At 36.8% G+C, this 18,039-nt stretch overlaps 1 protein-coding gene across 1 annotated transcript in view; it reads right to left on the bottom strand.

The window, feature by feature from the left end:
• URI1 (URI1 prefoldin like chaperone) overlaps positions 1–18,039 on the bottom strand; it is a 61,875-nt gene that overhangs the window by 13,081 nt on the left and 30,755 nt on the right. The window contains exons 3-4 of the mRNA XM_074314978.1: positions 14,874–14,952; positions 13,698–13,833 (exon numbers count right to left, since the gene is read on the bottom strand). Coding sequence (XP_074171079.1) covers positions 13,698–13,833; positions 14,874–14,952 — 215 coding nt within the window. The remainder of the gene's footprint in view (positions 1–13,697; positions 13,834–14,873; positions 14,953–18,039) is intronic.

Raw genomic sequence — 18,039 nt, 5'->3', positions numbered from 1 at the left:
AAAAGAAAATCTAAAAGCTTCTTAATTTAAGAACTTAAGAAGTCATTTGCACCTAAAGATAAATGAATGATAGGACCAAATGTGTAGAATATGTAGTTATAGCTGGTGGAGTTATATATAAATATATACTTGAAAGGGCTACAATTATGATGTAGTAAAAATTATCTGCAATAGCCTTACCAAAAGTTACAACCCCCTCCATGAACAGTCTTCGCACCGAGCTGTACATAGATTCGTGTGTACCGAGTAGGACCGGGTCTAGAAAGATAAGTCTCTTCTGAATCCTTTGTGACCACTGAATTCTCCATCGCTTTCCTTTTGTGTGCTGGAATTTTTCAACATTCTTTCAACACTTTCAACAGGACATGCCCCCAGTGGAGAGGTTCACAAACCTGTGTACAGGACCTCTCCTTAAACCAATTCAAAGGTTTTTACTTCCACTTTAACCAAGAGATTGAGTTCTTAATATTTACTTAAATTCTTAATAATTGCACTTAATATTTACTTGTCCCGCATACCTCATTAAAATAACAATGAAGCAAAAATTTAAGGGCATAAAGACAAAGATAATGGGAAAGGAGAACAGGAATATAGACAAGGGATTTCAACCCAAGTTTTGGAAACTGCACAAGGGGTAACTGATGTTGCACAACAGAAAAGGCTGGACCCTGACTGCACCGGGGAAAGCCGCCAACGCCCACCTGGGCTGCAGGACCTAGGACAGGCTCCTCTCTTGGAAATACTTCTGAACAAAGGGATGAACTCAAAACAAAGCTCTGATAAAAGTCTGACTAGAACAATTAGGTTCCAAACCTACCCTCACAAAGCACAGCCGGGTAATCAACTGCCCCTTTCTTGCTACACAAAAGATTTACAGCCTAAAGTGGTTTGCAAGAATTGTGAAGAAAGGTGAACACAGAGAACAGAAAATGTCTTAGTGAAAACAGTGTACATACTGAACCCTGAGACATCCAGCCTGGTTCCCAAAACACTAGACTGAGATGAGAAAATTCTTTTCTGGCATGGTGAGTAACCCCAAATCTGCTGATTTTTGTCAGTTCCTTAGTTGAAAAAAAAAATCTGCTTTGCACCCTAACTCCGTACAGAAAGCCTACTAGCAACACACTGCCCGTGCACACAGAGCTTCCTAACACTGCTTAACTCTCTGAAGTACAAAGGTTAGCCATGGAACACCAAACATTAAAGAAAATCTTCACTATAATACCAGAAACAAATGACTGAAAGGAAGGGAGGGAGGGAGGGAGGGAGGAAGGAAGGAAGGAAAAAGGAAGATGGAGAAGACAAAAGCAATGCATAAGGAAAACTTTAAAAGAAACAACTAATTAAAATCCTAAAAAAGGATATTATATTCATGAAACAAGAACAGTATGCTATACCAAAGGAGCGTTCAAAGAACAGCAGCAAAACAAACAAAAACCAAAAAACCCAAAGATCCTAGGGATTAAAATGTATAGAAAGAGCTTAAAAACCAATCCCTGATTCCAAAGATAAAACAAATCACTTCAAAAACTATAACAAGACAAAGAGGACAACAGGAAGGAATTATCAAGGAAATAATATTAGATAATTTCTTTATCAAAGAAATACAATTTCCCAGAACTGTAGGACATGAATCTCTACACTGAAAGTACCCACCAAAAACCTAGTAAAGAAACTTAACAGGATCCACAACAAGGCCTCTCACTGTGGCATTTCATATCATGGAGAATAAAAACAGGAAACCTTCTCAAGAGAAAAAGTTACGTACAAAGGAAAGATAACAGCATCAGATTCTTTTTATAGCAACACATAAGACAGGAGGTAACAGGATAATACCTTCAAATTTCTGAGGGAAAAATCATTTAAAATCTAGAATTCTAAACAGTCTAGTTACAAAAGGCAGTAGTATACAAAATATTTTAAGACTTAAAAAATTTCAAGAAAAGTATCTCCCGTATACCTCCTGGAAAATTACTAAAGACTATACCTCCAACAAAATGAATAAAACCTGAAAAGAGGTGCCAGGGGAACCAGGAAACGGGGACTAAAGAAGAGGCCAGGACATGGTACAATGATAAAGGAAGCCACCGGGAAGCTGGATGTCCTTTGTTGAAGATGGAGCCAGTCCAGATCAAAGCAAGACTATGAAGAACTCCAGCACAGAGGTCGCTAAGAATACAATGAAAGTGTCTGACTGAAATAGTGATAGATACACATCATTATGCAACAACTAACAACAGCAGTTAACTTCCAACGCTACACAAGAATGGAAATGAAGCTACATCTAAGCATGAACACCAATTTAACAAAAGTCATAATAAACAAAATTTAAAAAGACTGGGAAAACAGGGACAGGGAGAACATGAAAATGATCTAAATGTTTCCCTTTAATTATAGACAGGTAGCTAATAGATACTATAGCAGGTCCTCGAATTGTATTTTCATTTACGTCGTTGCATTATAACGTTAATGAGATGCCATAGAAACTTAATTCTTGCTTATATCAATTAGCCTATGCTAAAATTGGTTTTGTTATGTTTCACAGAAACTATTGACAACATTACATGAAGACTTATTGTACACAAAACTGAAAAAGAAAAAACCCTAGAAAAAAGAATATGTAAATTACTTGGGAAATGTGGACAAAAAGAACAGAGCAAAAGATCAACCAAAAGACGGAAAGTAATTACCTCTAGGCAATGGGAACTGGGAGCCAAGAGGGACCGAGCAGGACTCTGCTACTTTTTCACTGTGTGTATTAATAACGTGCATGATATTTTACAGCTATATATGTTTATTACATAGATAAAACCAAAATCATAAACTTATAGTTTATAACAAAATATCAAAGTAGTTAAGATAGGCCTCCCTGGATATACTCAAAAACACATATTGCCTAAGATGAATCAGGAAACTTCGTTGATGGCCATATCACATTTCCCACAATACATATTCTGAACAAACTTCAAGCTCCTACCCTCTCCTGCTTCAGAACAAATAAGCCTGATGTTATTGCTGTGGAGATTTCAATCTTTAACTTCTCTAACCCAAATATCCTTACCTATCCTTGCCTCTTACTCTTTTTCACTGATACTTTCCAAAGCTATTATTTTCTACCTATACTTTTAATCCCATCACCTCAAAGAACTGTCATTTCCACTTTCTCTTGAATATGCTCAGAAGTTTCCTATACTCAAAGGAAAATAAAATCTTCCCTTAAAAACAACAAGGAGCCAAATTATAAGCTAAAAAGCTCCAAGTGCTTTTTCTCTCTGACTGAAACATAAAAATACATACATACATACATACAGACAGACAGAAACTAAAAGATATTATAGGAGCTCTAGAAAATAGACAAAGGTCTACAGCAACCAAGTGATCACTCAAACACAAAAAAGCCACAGTCAAAATGGCAGGAACTTTCATGGCACTTTTACTCACCTTTCCCCGCCCTCTCCCCAGTGTGGAGCAGTTCTGGTCTACAGAAGGTGGCAGCCTAGATCCCAATTTCTTCCTTTGAACCATAGAGAATAGACCAGACTTTATTTGCAACGTTCTAACCAGTCTGAGGGCCACATGAAGAACTGGTAACTGTCGCACCTAAACCAGATTTCAGTGGGGACACTGCTCATGAAAGCTGCAGGGGGACTACAGACCTGCAGACACCTGGGACAAGAGTTTGGGTAGAACTACATGACATACAGTCTGAGTCTGCAAAGAGAAGCTGAGGTGAAAATCTTTAGGAAATTAAGATATTCAACAGCAGCCATGTATACAGAAAATTTAAAACTCCACATACAGGCCCAGGAAAGACACATGTTCAGAAAACACATGAAAGACCATAACCTTTCACCTTGGGTTGATACAAAAGCCCAGCGCATGTCTAGCTTATTAGTGATGTTCCTCCTCGCCAGTCCACAAAGGCTGGGTTTTTCAAATGCCCAATTTTCATCAAAAAATTAAAAGGCAAACAATAAATGGAAAAACATGGTCCATTCAAAAGAATAAGTCTCCAGAAACTGTCCTTAAGACAAAAGAAAAAAAAAAAATCCAAAGGAATCAGATTTACTAGACAAAGCCTTTAAAACCATTGTCTTCAATATGTTCAAAGAGCTAAAGGGAAACACACAAATAACTAAAGGAAATGAAGAAAGTTATGCATGAACAAAACGAGACTATTAACACAGAGATAAACTAAACCAACAGAAAATCTGAACCTAAGCAATTTAATGGCTGAATTGAAAAATTAACTAGAGGAGTTCAACAGCATATTTGAGCAAGCAGTAAAAAAATAATAATAGTAAAATAAAAATATAAAAAATAAATAAGTCAGTGAACTTGAAGACTGGATATTTGAAATTATCAAGTCTAAGGAGCAGAGGAAAAACAAACAAACAAAAAAAAACAAAAAAAAGTGAACTGACCCTAAGGGGCTTATGGAATACTATTAAGTGAACCAATATACACATTAAGTGACTCTCAGAAGGAAAAAAGAAAAAGTGGCAAAGAAATTATTTCAAGATATAATGGCCAGTAAATTCTTGAATTTGATGTAAGTCATGAATCACAAATCCAAAAGACTCAACTAACTATAATAACCCCAAAGAGATGCATAACAAAACATATAACCAAACTTCTGAAAGACAAAGACAAGGAGAGAATCTTGAAATCAGCAAGAGGAAAATGACTCATCACATATAAGGAATCCTCAATGAGAATACAAGCGAATTTCTCAGCAGCAATCTTGGAAGTCAGAAGGCAGTGGGGTGAAACATTTAAAATGCTGAGGAGGGCCGGCCCGGTGGCTCAGGTGGTTAGAGCTCCATGCTCCTAACTCCGAAGGCTGCCGGTTCGATTCCCACATGGGCCAGTGGGCTCTCAACCACAAGGTTGCCAGTTCAATCACTCAAGTCCTGCAAGGGATGGTGGGCAGCGACCCCTGAAACTAAGATTGAATACGGCACCTTGAGCTGAGCTGCCGCTGAGCTCAAAGATGGCTCAGTTGGTTGGAATGCATCCTCTCAACCACAAGGTTGCCGGTTTGACTCCCACAAGGGATGGTGGGCTGTGCCCCCTGCAACTAGAAAACGACAACTGGACCTGGAGCTGAGCTGCGCCCTCCACAACTAAGACTGAAAGGACAACAACTTGGCTTGGAAAAAAGGCCTGGAAGTACACACTGTTCCCCAATAAAGTCCTGTTCCCCTTCCCCAATAAAATCTTAAAAAAAAAAAAAAAAAATGCTGAGGAGAAAAACCTGTCAACTGAGAATCCTATATCCAGCAAAACCGTCCTTCAAAAATGAGGGGAAAATTAAGGCATTTCCAAATAAATAAAAGCTGAAGTTATTCCTTATCATTAGCCCTGCCCTACAAGGAATGCTAAAGGGAGATCTTCAATTTGAAATTCACTGAAGGTCACTAGACAATAGCTTGAGACCATATGAAGATAAAAAAATCTCCAGTAAAGGTAAACATGGACAAAAATAAAAACCAGTATTACTGTCATTATGGTTTGTAATCCTTTTTTGCTATAGGATATAAAAAGAGAAATGCATTAAAAATCATTACAAATCTATGTTAATAAGTACACATTGAATAAAGATGTAATTTGTTACATCAATAATATAAAAGGGACAGATGGAACTGTATAGCATAGAATTTTTCTATGTAATTGAAGTTGGTATCAATTCACAATACACTGTTATAACTTTAAGATGTTATATGTAATCTCCATGGTAACTACAAAGAAAATACCTACAAAATATTAATAATAAAGGAAGTGAGAAGGGGATCGAATTATTTTACTACAAAAAAAAAAATCAACTATACACAAAGGAAGGTAGTAATGAAGAAAATGAGAGACAAAAGCTATAATATATACAGAAAACAAATAACAAAAAGGCAAAGTAAGTCCTGCCTATAAGTAATTACTATAAATGTAAATGGATTAAACCACCTAATCAGAAAGCACAGATTGGTAGAATGTGTTAAAAAAAAGAAAAAACAAGATCCAACTTATATTATTATCAAGAAAAGACTCACATTAGATCTAAGGACACAAACAGGTTGAAAGCAAAAGGATAGGAAAGACAATTCCTCTAAATAATAACCAAAAGAGAACTGCAGCGACTATACTGATGAGACAAAATAAGACCTTAAGGCAAAAAAGTCTATAAGAGGCAAAGGATATTTTATATTAATAAAACTTTCTTATCAAAAAGATTATAAACATATACACACCTAACAACAGAGCCCCAAATATATGAAACAAAAATTGACAGAATTCAAGGTTGAAATAGACAAAATCCTCCAACAAGAGTTGGAGATGTCAGTACCCCACTTTCAATAAAAGGATGCAACAACCAGAAAGAAGAGCAATAAGGAAACAGAGGACTCGGACAACACTACAAACCTGCTGGCCCTAAGAGATATATACAGCACACTCCACTCAACAGGAGCAGAATACATATTTTTCTAAGGGAAACATGGCACATTTTCCGAGAAAGACCATCAGATAGGCCACAATACAAGTCTAAAATTTTAACAAGACTGAAACCATACAAAGTATTTTTTCCAGTCATAATGGAATGTATCTAGAAACCAGTCATAGAAGGAAAGGTGGAAAATTCACCAATACATGGTAATTTAACAAAACACTGAATTAATCAATGGGTCACACAAGAAATCACAAAGGAAATTAGAAAATACCTTAAGACCAATGAAAATGAAAATACAACATACAAAACTTACAGGATGTGAAATGAAATACCTTTGTATCGAGTATTGAGAATGCACCTTTTATGTGAGTGCAGGATTGCTATAAGGCATTTCTACAGAGTCTAACATGATTTGAGAAAAAGCAAAGTCATTATATGACAACTTAAAAATAAAAAGGATCTAAAGCTAGAGAAATTAATGCCAGCAAAAGATGGTTTAATAATTTTATAAAGAGGTTCGGCTTGAAAAAATGTCGAGATAACAGGAGAAACAGCTTCTGCCACCAAGAGGCAACAGATGAGTTCCCAGATGCCATTAAGAAAATCACTGAGAAAGACTATCTGCCTGAGTAGGTTTTTAATGCAGACCCAAGTGCTCTATCCTGGAAAAAAGGGAAAAAAGAAAAAAAATGCCACAAAGGACATTTATCAGTAAGGAAGAGAGAAAGCACCAGGATTTAAGGCAGGCAGGGACAGGCTAATGCCACTGTTTTGTGTAAATGCAGTCAGGTTTACCAGCAGGCTGCCCAAGCATTGAAGGGAAAATGTAACACCAGCTGCCAGTCTCCTGGTTGTTCCACAGGAAGGCCTGGACAGTGAGAACGCTTTTTCTGAACTGGTTCCATCAGTGCTTTGCCCCTGAAGTCAGGAAGTACCTTGCCAGTAAAGGCTGCCTTTTAAAGTTCTGATACTGGACAGTGCCCCTGGCCACCCAGAACCCCATGAGTTCAACACTCACGGCCTAGTCCAAGTGGCCTAGCTGCCCCAAACACAAAGTGGAGACCTTGATGATGACCCACTTGCACTTACTGCATAGTGAAGAATCAGCACGCTACACAGCTCATCAGTTGTGGGTGTCTTCGTAGGTAAGTAGTTTTTTAAAATATATAATAATGTTTCCAATACTGTATTATAAATAGGACTGTAATATTGTGCACCATCAAAATGTTATAATGACTCATTCATTAGTGTACAGCCTAGGCAATCATATCGATTACACTAGACTGCCATAAAGCAATCCTACTGTTGCTGCTTTGTTATCAATGCATGAATCATACCTGTAAATATGAATCTTTTTCACATCTTTTTTTTTTAGCTTCAGATGTACAAAACAATGTAATAGACATTTACAGCCCTCACAAAGTGATAATCCGCCCCCCAATCTACTACCCCTCTGACATACAATATAATCGCATATAACATCACATACAGCTGTTACAATTCCACTGGCTCTATTCCCTATGCTGGGCTCCACATCCCACGACCACATATTTCATTATTTAATTACAGCTGACATTCAGCTTCGGGCACATAGCGCAGCGGTCAAGCATCTACACAGTCTGTGAAGCGTTCTGCCTAGTAAGTCCAGTGCCCATCTGGTACCCTATGTAATCTTTACAACACTATTGATTATATTCCCCATATCTTTTCATTTTTGACGTCTAGCATTAGTAATACCTACAACATCTACAGTGTTTTGTATCATATACCACAATGTTGATGTAGTACTAACAGACGATTCATGTGATAAACAGACGATGTAAATTTACAGTAGCGATAAACATGTACAGTACTGTAGATGTGTTTTCTCTTCCTCACGAATGTCTTAGCAACAAGTTCTTTTCCCCAGTTTACTGTAAGAACACAGTGCGTACTACATACAACATACAAAATACATGTTAACTGACTGTTCTTGTTATTAGTAAGGCTTCCAGTCAACAGGAGGCTACTAGTAGGTAAGTTTTGGGGGAGTCAAAAGTTATACACAAATTTTCGACCGTGTTGAGTGTCCAGCGCCCCTAACCCTATGTTGTTCAAGGGTAACTTGTACATGCAAAAATCCTCAACACAATGCTAGCACACAGAGAGGGTGGGGAATCAGAGGAAGGTGGTCACAGGTACAAACTTCCGGTTCTAAGGTCAGTAAGTACTATGGATGTAATGTACAGCATGGGGACGACAGTTACCTCTGCTGTGTGATATGGATGCAAGTTGGTAAGAGAGTTAATACTGAGTTCTCATTATAAGGAGAAAAATTTTTTTTCCATTTCCCTGTATTGTCTCTATATGAGGTAATATATGTTAATTAAACTTATTGTGGTAATCATCTCACAATATATGTAAGTCAAATCTTTATGCTGTATACCTGAAACTCATAAAATGATGTATGCTGATTATGCCTCAAAAAAAACCAGGAAAAAACGCTAGCAAACAAAATGCGGCGGCATATTTAAAAAATTATACTCCTAGATGGATAATCCCAGGAGATTCACCACACAAAAATCAACCAATGGCAGTATACTACATTAATAGAATGGGTATTCAAAAACAACAACAAATGATTCTCTTAATTGATGCAGAGAAAGCCTTTAACAAAATCCAACGCCACGTCATGATACAAAACATTCAATAAACAGGAACAGAGGTAAATTCCTAAACATGATAAAGGCCATACATGAAAAATCCAAAACTGACACTATACTCAATGGCGAAAGATTGAAGGTTTTTCCCCGAAGATCAGACACAAGGGCAGGATGCCTGCCTACTGTCATCATCTCCAGTCAACACAGTACTAGAAGGTCTAGCCAGAGCACTTAGGCAAGAAAAAGAAATAAAAAGCATCCAAATTTGGAAAGAAGATGTAAAATTATCTCTATCGGCAGATGATATGATCTTATATTTAGAAAGTCCTCAACATTACACACATACACACACACACACACACGCACTGTTAAGAGCTAATAAACAAATACAGCAAAATTGCAGATCAACATACAAAATCAACATTCAAAAATCAGTTGCATTTCTATATATCAACAATGAATAATCTGGAAAAGAAGAACATAATTCCACTTATAATAATAGCATTTAAAATAATAAAACATTTAGTAATAAATTTAGCCAGGGAGATACAAGACTTCTACAGTAAAAACTACAAAGTGTTGCTGAAAGAAATTAAAGACACAAATAAATGGGAAAAACAGCCTGTGTTCATGGATTGGAGGACTTCATATTGTTAAAATGTCAGTATTACCCAATGCAATCTACAAATGCAATGCAATCCCTATCAAAATCCCAACAACATTTTCTGGAGAAATAGAGAAAATTCCCCCCAAAATTCATATGGAAGCTCAAAAAGACGATAGCCAAAACAATGTTGGAAAAGAAGGTAAAAGTTGGAGGTCTCCTTTTTCCTGATTTGAAAGCTTACTACAAAACTACAGTAACGAAAAAAACACTCTGTTACTGGCATTAAGACAGACATATAGACCACGAAACAAAATAGAGAGCCCAAAAATAAATCCTCCCATACATGTTCTTGCCAAACAACACTCATATTTTATTTATCCATTCATTAGTTGATAGACATTTGGATTGTTTCCACATTGGGGCTATTAGGAATAACGCTGCTATTAATATTCATGTCCAAGTTTTTGTGCAGACATCGTTTTTGTTTCTCTTAGGTATAAGACCATCTAGGTGTGGAACAGAGTTCCATGTAACTCAATGCTTACACTTATAAAAATGCTTTCCAGTGGTTGCACTGTTGACGTTCACACCAGCAATGTCTGAGGGGTCCCATCCTCACCAATACATGAATGCTGTCTTTTTTATTGTAACTATTCTAGTAGGGATGAAATGCTATCTCGCTGTGGTTTTAATTACCAATTCATTTTTGACAAAAGTGCAAAGGCAATTCAATGGAGAAAGGAGAGTATTTCCAACAAATGAGGATGGAACAATTGGACATCAATAGGCAAAAAGACTGAACCTTGAACTAAACCTCACACCTGATATAAAAATTAACTTAAAATGGATCACAGAGCTAAGTGTGTTCAACTATAAACATTTTATAGGAAAAAATCTTCATGAACTGAGAGTAAGGCAAAGAGTTCTTAATATGACACCAAACACATGATCCATTAAAAAGGTGACAAATTGAACTTCAAAATTAAAAAGTTTTGCTCTGGAAAGACTGTTGAGAAAATACAAAAACAAGATGCAGCCTGGGAAAAAATATCTGCAAATCATATATTCAACAAAGGACTTGCATCCAGAATATGTAAAGAACTCTCAAAACTCAAGTGTAAGAAAAAAATACAACCCAGGTTTTTTAAATGGGCAAAAGACTTCAACAAATGAAAGTGGATACATAGAAAACAAGTAAGTACGTGAATCAATGCTCAACATCATTAGCCATTAGGGAAATGCAAATTAAAACCACCATAAACCTAGTCACATGGCTAGAATTTCAAAAATTGACAATACCAAGTGGTGGTGAGAACGCAAAGCGACGAGGATGCTCATACCTTGCTGGGATCAGGGAGACAGAGAACTAGACAGCGTGGCAGTTGAACGTACACTTACCACATGACCTAGCAGTCCCACTTGTCAGGAGTTAGGAACGGCAATAAAGGTCACGGTCATACAAAAATCTGTACACAAGGTTTATAGCAACTCTGTTCATAATTGCCAAAACAACTGTCCTTAGATGGGGGAATAGAAGAACAGTGGTACATGTGTATCATGGAACAATACTCAGCAGTGCAAAGGAGTGAACTGTGATGCACAGAACCATTTGGGTCAGGCACTGTGGTGAGTAAGAGAAGTCTGTCTCAGACAGTTACATACTGACTCCATTTACATGACATTCTGGAAAGGGTAAAATTAGCAGCGCCAGACCCAGAGGAGTGGCTGTCAGCCTGAGGAGTGCAGGTAGGAGGAATGACAGAAAGGAAGCACGAGGGAGCTTTGGGGGGGTCCCATGTCCTGACTGTGGGTACCCTTACGCTGTTCTGCATCCTGATTGTGCACTGGCTGAATGAATCTTCACACATGCTGTAACTCACAGAACAGTATACCAAATAAAAAGTCAATTTCACTTTCCTCATTTTAAAAACTAAAAAAACTTTAAAATGCTGGTCAGATTCATATTAAAAGGCAAAAATGCAAGCTGTGAACACACGGGTAGGACTCTTAGAAATCATCTTCCACAGAGCACCTCTGAATCCTTTTGTTGTGGTTGTTTGTTGTTGTATTACATGCATTTTGTCCATTTTGACTCTTTCTTTAACATGACCTCCCTCCACCTTCTCCAATTACCCTGGCAACAGTGAGGTAGGTAACTGTATGTTTAACTTGTTACATTTCTTCTGCCTTAAGAAAAATAAAGTATCTTTTCTTAATAAATGTTAAGTACAACAATATGCCTAAACATTTTCTTCAGTTATTATAAAAAAACTGCACAAATAAAACAACTTTTTAGAATTAATTTACTATAACAGATTCTCAAACATAATGTATATGTATATATTCTGAAAATTACTGTATATAAATATTGATCCCAAAAGTCACTATATTTGGTCATTCCCAAAACCATATTTAACATTGGAAAGTGATTTACCAAAAAAACATTTCTGCATTCTAAGCTCTATTCTAATCTATTCAAAGTTATTTTCCCATTAATACACTAAGTCGTAATTGATTCTAAAGATTTCTTTGCTGAAATATCCATATGAAAATCAAAATGAAAAAACTTCAACAGACTATAAACTGACTTCCTATCAGAACTACCCCAGTAAATAAAGACTCCCCCATTAAAAATGGCATTTAAGAAAAAATTACGCCCATTCTCTTTCCTCTAACGTATATACATAACTTATTTTAATGTAGTAATGCCAAAAGAATTATCATTGCCAGAAATTATATACAGGACTAACAACAAGAATCTGATTAGTGTTACAATAGATCAAAATATGTATCAATCATAAACTTATAGGAGTTGACCTGCAATTAGAGTCTCCAAATACAGATCCTAGGATTCGTTGAGTAAATGAGTCCTTTAACTAATTCCCACTCATGTATGAGGGCAGTAATTTCAGCTTTAGAAAACTCAGCTTTTTTCTATCTATATGACCTCATTTATAAAGGAGGAACCTCAAAAATTTATTTTCAAATGTACATTTAACTACAAGATTAAAAAGTACATTTAACTAGAAGGTTAAAAAGCAGGTAGGGTTGATATTATACGATCAATTTAAAAATGCTACTATAGAAATGAGCACATAGATTAATAAACCTAATTTTAAAATGTAACTAAGTTAGAATCCATGCCAACCAATCCAACTACATACAAAATGTGTTTGTGTGACTGGATATGTATATAACAACAAATACAGTGGTACCTCAGTTTTCAAATGTAATCCACAAGTTCTGAAACATTCGAAAACAGCCGACAGCTAGGCCTCAGGATCTTGCACTCAGCGGAAGCCATGTGACATGTTCGACTTCTGAGTTGTGTTCGCAAACCAAAGCATTTACTTCCAGGTTTACGGCGTTCATAAACCAAAATGTTTGTCAATGGAGACGTTCGAAAACGGAGGTACCACTGTACTATCACAGATAAACAAAACTGAAGAACTATCTCAAAAGGAGGCAGAGACTTCAAACCATTTGACAAGCATGGATGAGGGTGTCGTTTTAGGCAGCACCTCTCCATACCGGCCTCTTCTTCTGCAAAATGAAAATGTGACTTCTTCCAAAACAGAAAGCATGTTTAAGAATTGTTTCTACTTTTGCAAAAATATATTTCTCTCAGTTCAATAAGTAGAAGTAAATTCTTTCTGCATACCAAAGTATTAAAAGCAAGTCTGTGAAAGTACCTAAAACAAAGTAATTACGAAATATAAAACGACCCCAATTTCAATCCACAAAACCACGTATCACAATACCATTTACATATTGCAGTTTCTGAAAACATGCTAAGACGGGTGACATTTCAGCCCAGATGCCCCGTTACCCAGCTCACATGCTCACACGCTGGCCCTAGTCAAACTACTTCCAGTCAACAGAGACTTACTAAGAGCCTGGACTAGGAAATCATGGAAGGTACTTTTAATAATAAACAGTCCAGCCACTTGGCACTTTGTGACCCTGATACACATCTAGCAAAGAAACATCACTGATAATTTGTACATACGTTCTTTCCGGTGCTCAACTAAGCCCACGGCCTGCTTTGCTGAGCACTTTGCAAACCAATTGTCCCCAAGTAAAACAGTGACTTCATTAGTATGGACAAGTTTTCCTGGCATGAAGGCAAAGGGGCCAAATGGTACCTATTTGAAAAAAAAAAAAAAAAAAAAAGACAGATTAAAAACACTAAAAAATACATTTTATGAAACAATTAAAAGCTCTGCATTGAGGCCTTTTTTTACCTATTCACTAAGAAAAATAAAATGTCAAATTCACAGAAATTTAACATTATATTAAAGTTTCACTAGGAAAACCTATAGAAATTGTTTTAAGTTAATAAATCAATGCCAAAACTGTAAAAGGTATCAGCACATTTACATACAGCTCTCGGAAAAATTAGCCGTCTCTGAATGTTTATACTTTTTGTTCATTCATAAATCTAAATGAAAGCAAACCAGTAATAAAATATTAAGTTAATAAATAGCTTTGATTAAAATAATTCAAAATTATTTCCAATAAAATAGCCATTTTTTGCAAAGCAAGAATGAACAAATAAATAGCTTTACTGAGTCTACAAAATTTACGAAATATCTAGGCTAGTGTAACAAAGAACAATACATTTACAAAGTATTCGGGCTAGTGTTAGATCTTCGTGGGAGAGAATATTCATACAATGAGAGAATCTAACCCAGGGCTCATGAATACACAACCATGCCTATATGAAGATCATTCAGACAAGAATCAGTAGCGCCTCCTTATAGGAAATCAATGTTCTAGGGTTCAGTTCTGTGAATTACACAACATTATGGTCTCTTCCTGCTCTGGCTAACAGGAAATGACTAAGTGCCATATTTCTGTCATAATTACGATTTTCTAACACAGTAAATCTGCATACCAAATATGTCAAATTGTGTGCTAACGTTTATGCCATTTATGTCACCATAATGTGATAATTTAATATAAATCTGGGGGGAAAAAAGGAAATACCCACTATTGCTATAATTGGTGGATTGTTATAAAGTAAGGCAAAACAAATTTTTCTTGTGCTGGTTGCCTCTGATACAGTCCATCAGCTTGGCAATTTGTGACTTGATACACATAAGGTCAACAAACATTTTCTTCACACAGGTACCATCTTTCCAAGACACAACACACTCCTCTAAAAGAAACACACGAAACATACCATGATGTTGTAAGACAGCTTATCGGGCAAGGTGCTGAGTCTTTCTTGAAGGGCATTGTAATCATTATCTACCTTCTTCCTGTTGGCAAAAAATACCAAATACCAAATGAAGATACAAATTAATTCCTTGAGCAGGCCATGTATCATAAGACAAGCTGATCAAAAACCTAATCTCAGCAATTTAAAGATTAAAGTGGTTTTTAATTTTAAAATCCTGTTTTTACAAAGTTTAGCAATGGCATTATTCCAGCATACATTTACGAAAGAATTAAGACTCTCAGGGACTTTGGCTTTAGAAGTAGAACACTCATATCTTGAGAATTAGTGTTTCCTAAGGTAGGAGATCATCTGAACTAAATAAAATTTAGCAATTAAGGGAAATAGTGAAGAAGGCCTGATGTTTGGAAGGAAACTCAAGATGAAGGAAGAGGAGATTTAACATAGCTTTTGAGTGAATAAACACTGGCTGTGGAGCAGGAATCATGAACACGAAATGTGGTCAAATGCTTCAGCCTCCTCAGGAAACTTCAGGCTGCAAAATGGGGAGTTCAGTTATTCACACTAATGTGATTCCGGTGACAGAACCAACTAGGGGCTAGAGAAAATTAGGCAGAGGTAATACAAAAACCACTTCGATTTGGTTTTGGAGTTTGTTTCATGTTGTATCAAAACAGGGCTACACTACTTAATACATTAATTTCAAACAACCAAAAGATGTAACTCTATAGGCGCACAGATGGTCACCCCTTTCCCGCTATGGACCCCACTCAGTTCTTACACCCACTGGGAGTGAACAGCTCCATGCTGAGATGCCTGTTTTCAAACATTCTCTGGAGATTAGGTTTCCGAAGGGTCCCCTGCTAGGGTGTAGGCGGCAGGCAAAACCAGAGCACCGAAATTTTTTAAAGCAGAAGGGCTCTGTCAATTTTTTAAAATAACAAAAAAAACTCACCAATTCAGCAAGTAATTTAAAAGAACATGTAGATATTGTCAAACTGAAATTAGGATAAATTACAACATAGATAATCGCTCTCCAGATAATAAAAATGACTGTTCTATAAGCATCATGGAATTGGTTTCAGTTTACTCCTTAGCTCCCCTAAAGCAACAGTAGCATAATTAATAAAAATCACCTCATTTAGTCTAAAGAACATCAAGGATTTCACATATATGTTATTCATCCTAAAAATATTCTTGCGGTAAATGTCACTATCCACACTTTCCTCTTACAAAAGAGAAAAGAAAGAAGATGGAAACAGAGACATTTAAGAGAAATCAGATCTCTTCTGACAAGGAGAGGTGAGCAATGAATTTAACCTGGGTCTCCTGACCTGTACCGCGAGGCTTTTCATTCTCTAGTGTTCAAGTGCTGTTTTTAAACTTTCCCCCAAAAGCCTTTTTTATAAACAAACATAAAATGTCTTTATGTTTAAGGCAAGATCATCCTTCTGGACACATTTTTACATGAATAAAATTATTTTTCTAAAAAGCAACTCTTTCTCAAGCACAGGGCTCCGTACCAGAAAGCACATAACGTGGCTTTGAAAGTCAGACCACAGGGTGAATCCCAACCCCATCACTTAACACACACAAATTAGCCTTATTAACCCTCGTCTCAGGACTGTCAACGGTAGGACGGGAATAACGCCACACTAGCTCACAGGCTCAAGGAACGAAATAGAAGGGGCTGAACATCCTGCCTGGCACTGAACACCTACACTGAGCACCCAACACCCCCTTTTCCATGAAGCATCAAAAAACAACAATTCTAATATTTTCAACAAAGACTATTACCCACTAAGGTAAGATTCCACTTTGCTAAACTCATTCAGTTAGATCCCGTAATAGGCCTACTGAAAGACAGTGTGGCTAAATGTGACCATTCAGGGGGCTCTGGGAACAGGGCTGCTGTGAGCAATAAAAGGGACACTGTCTGTAAGGATCTAATCTGGCACAAAGCTGGCACAGTGATCTCTCAACACTAAATCTACTAAACACTAACAGTTTATATGTTTTGGGTGAGTGATTTTGCAAATGCTCAAGGACTATCCATCAGCTCAACGTTCCTACGACCAGTAAAAAGCTAGTTATATGAAAGTCAGCATTCAGTATGTCTTATTGGGGCAACTACACAGGAAAAAGGGGACTTCTTAACAAAACAGCTCTTTGTAAATTAAAAGAACAGTAAATTCAACCAGAGGTAATACAAGAGAGATCAATATCAGCATTCCAAATTCAGTATATTCAGTTTTAAACTTTTCGATAATCCTCTTTAGAACAAAAATGCAAACATACTGGAGGACAGTTTAAGACTGCAGCTGTGATTTCTAAATTTTGAATTGTTTTCTAACAATAAAAACGAGAAGGTAATCTAAAATGCAGGCCTTTTGAAGGGAGGCAATCAGGAAGCAATGTGCCTGGGAGAAATCGTGGTTTGAGGAATTCTCTCTGAAGGCCCCACTAGTGGAAATACCAAGGACCAAGCGCTTGGTCAGTTATCTCCAAAGAGTACCCCCAATATTTAGGGCTCAAATAATCCCATTGAAGGTCACAAAGCCTAGGCAGCAAAAAGTACAAAAACGATTCTAAGAACTGCGGTGTTACAGAAGGTAAGTAGGGAATCTTTCACCTGCACCAAAATTTGAACAGGTCTTTTCTACTTGACTACTTAGAATCATAGAATTCATTTTGGGACACTGTAGTTATATTAAAATGTGGACCCCCAAGAGGCATCTGCTTAAGATAATTCTTTTCAAATGGAAAACAAGACCGAGATGTGGTTAGAGTAAACCTCTCACGCCTACAGATAATCTATACACCTCCTTGCCTGGCTTCACCATATGTGACCCTAATAGAACAGGTGCAGCCTTCAATTCGTACTTTAAAAAATATATCCAATAAGTAAGATTTAATTTGCATCAGATATCCTCAGGCAACATTCCTTACAGAAAATAAGAACTAAAGCACTGCTATCAAGCATATAAGGAACTTTTACATTCTTGTTTTGAATCTTGCTACTCATGTGCCTTCTGAGAAGCACCTTTGTTTAAAAAGCAGCAGCAAAGGAGGACAGAACACAGCTACAGATTTGCCTTCATCTTAAGGATGAAGATCTGGACAGATCCCATGGGAAACACCCTTTCAGGGACTTGTAAAAAGTATGAGA

The sequence above is a fragment of the Rhinolophus sinicus genome, chromosome 8, assembly GCF_057876585.1.
Source record: "Rhinolophus sinicus isolate RSI-liver-muscle chromosome 8, RSI-T2T, whole genome shotgun sequence".
Lineage (NCBI taxonomy): Eukaryota > Metazoa > Chordata > Mammalia > Chiroptera > Rhinolophidae > Rhinolophus > Rhinolophus sinicus.
Note: the sequence above shows the minus strand (reverse complement) of the source record. Positions and strands in the feature narration are given on the sequence as shown.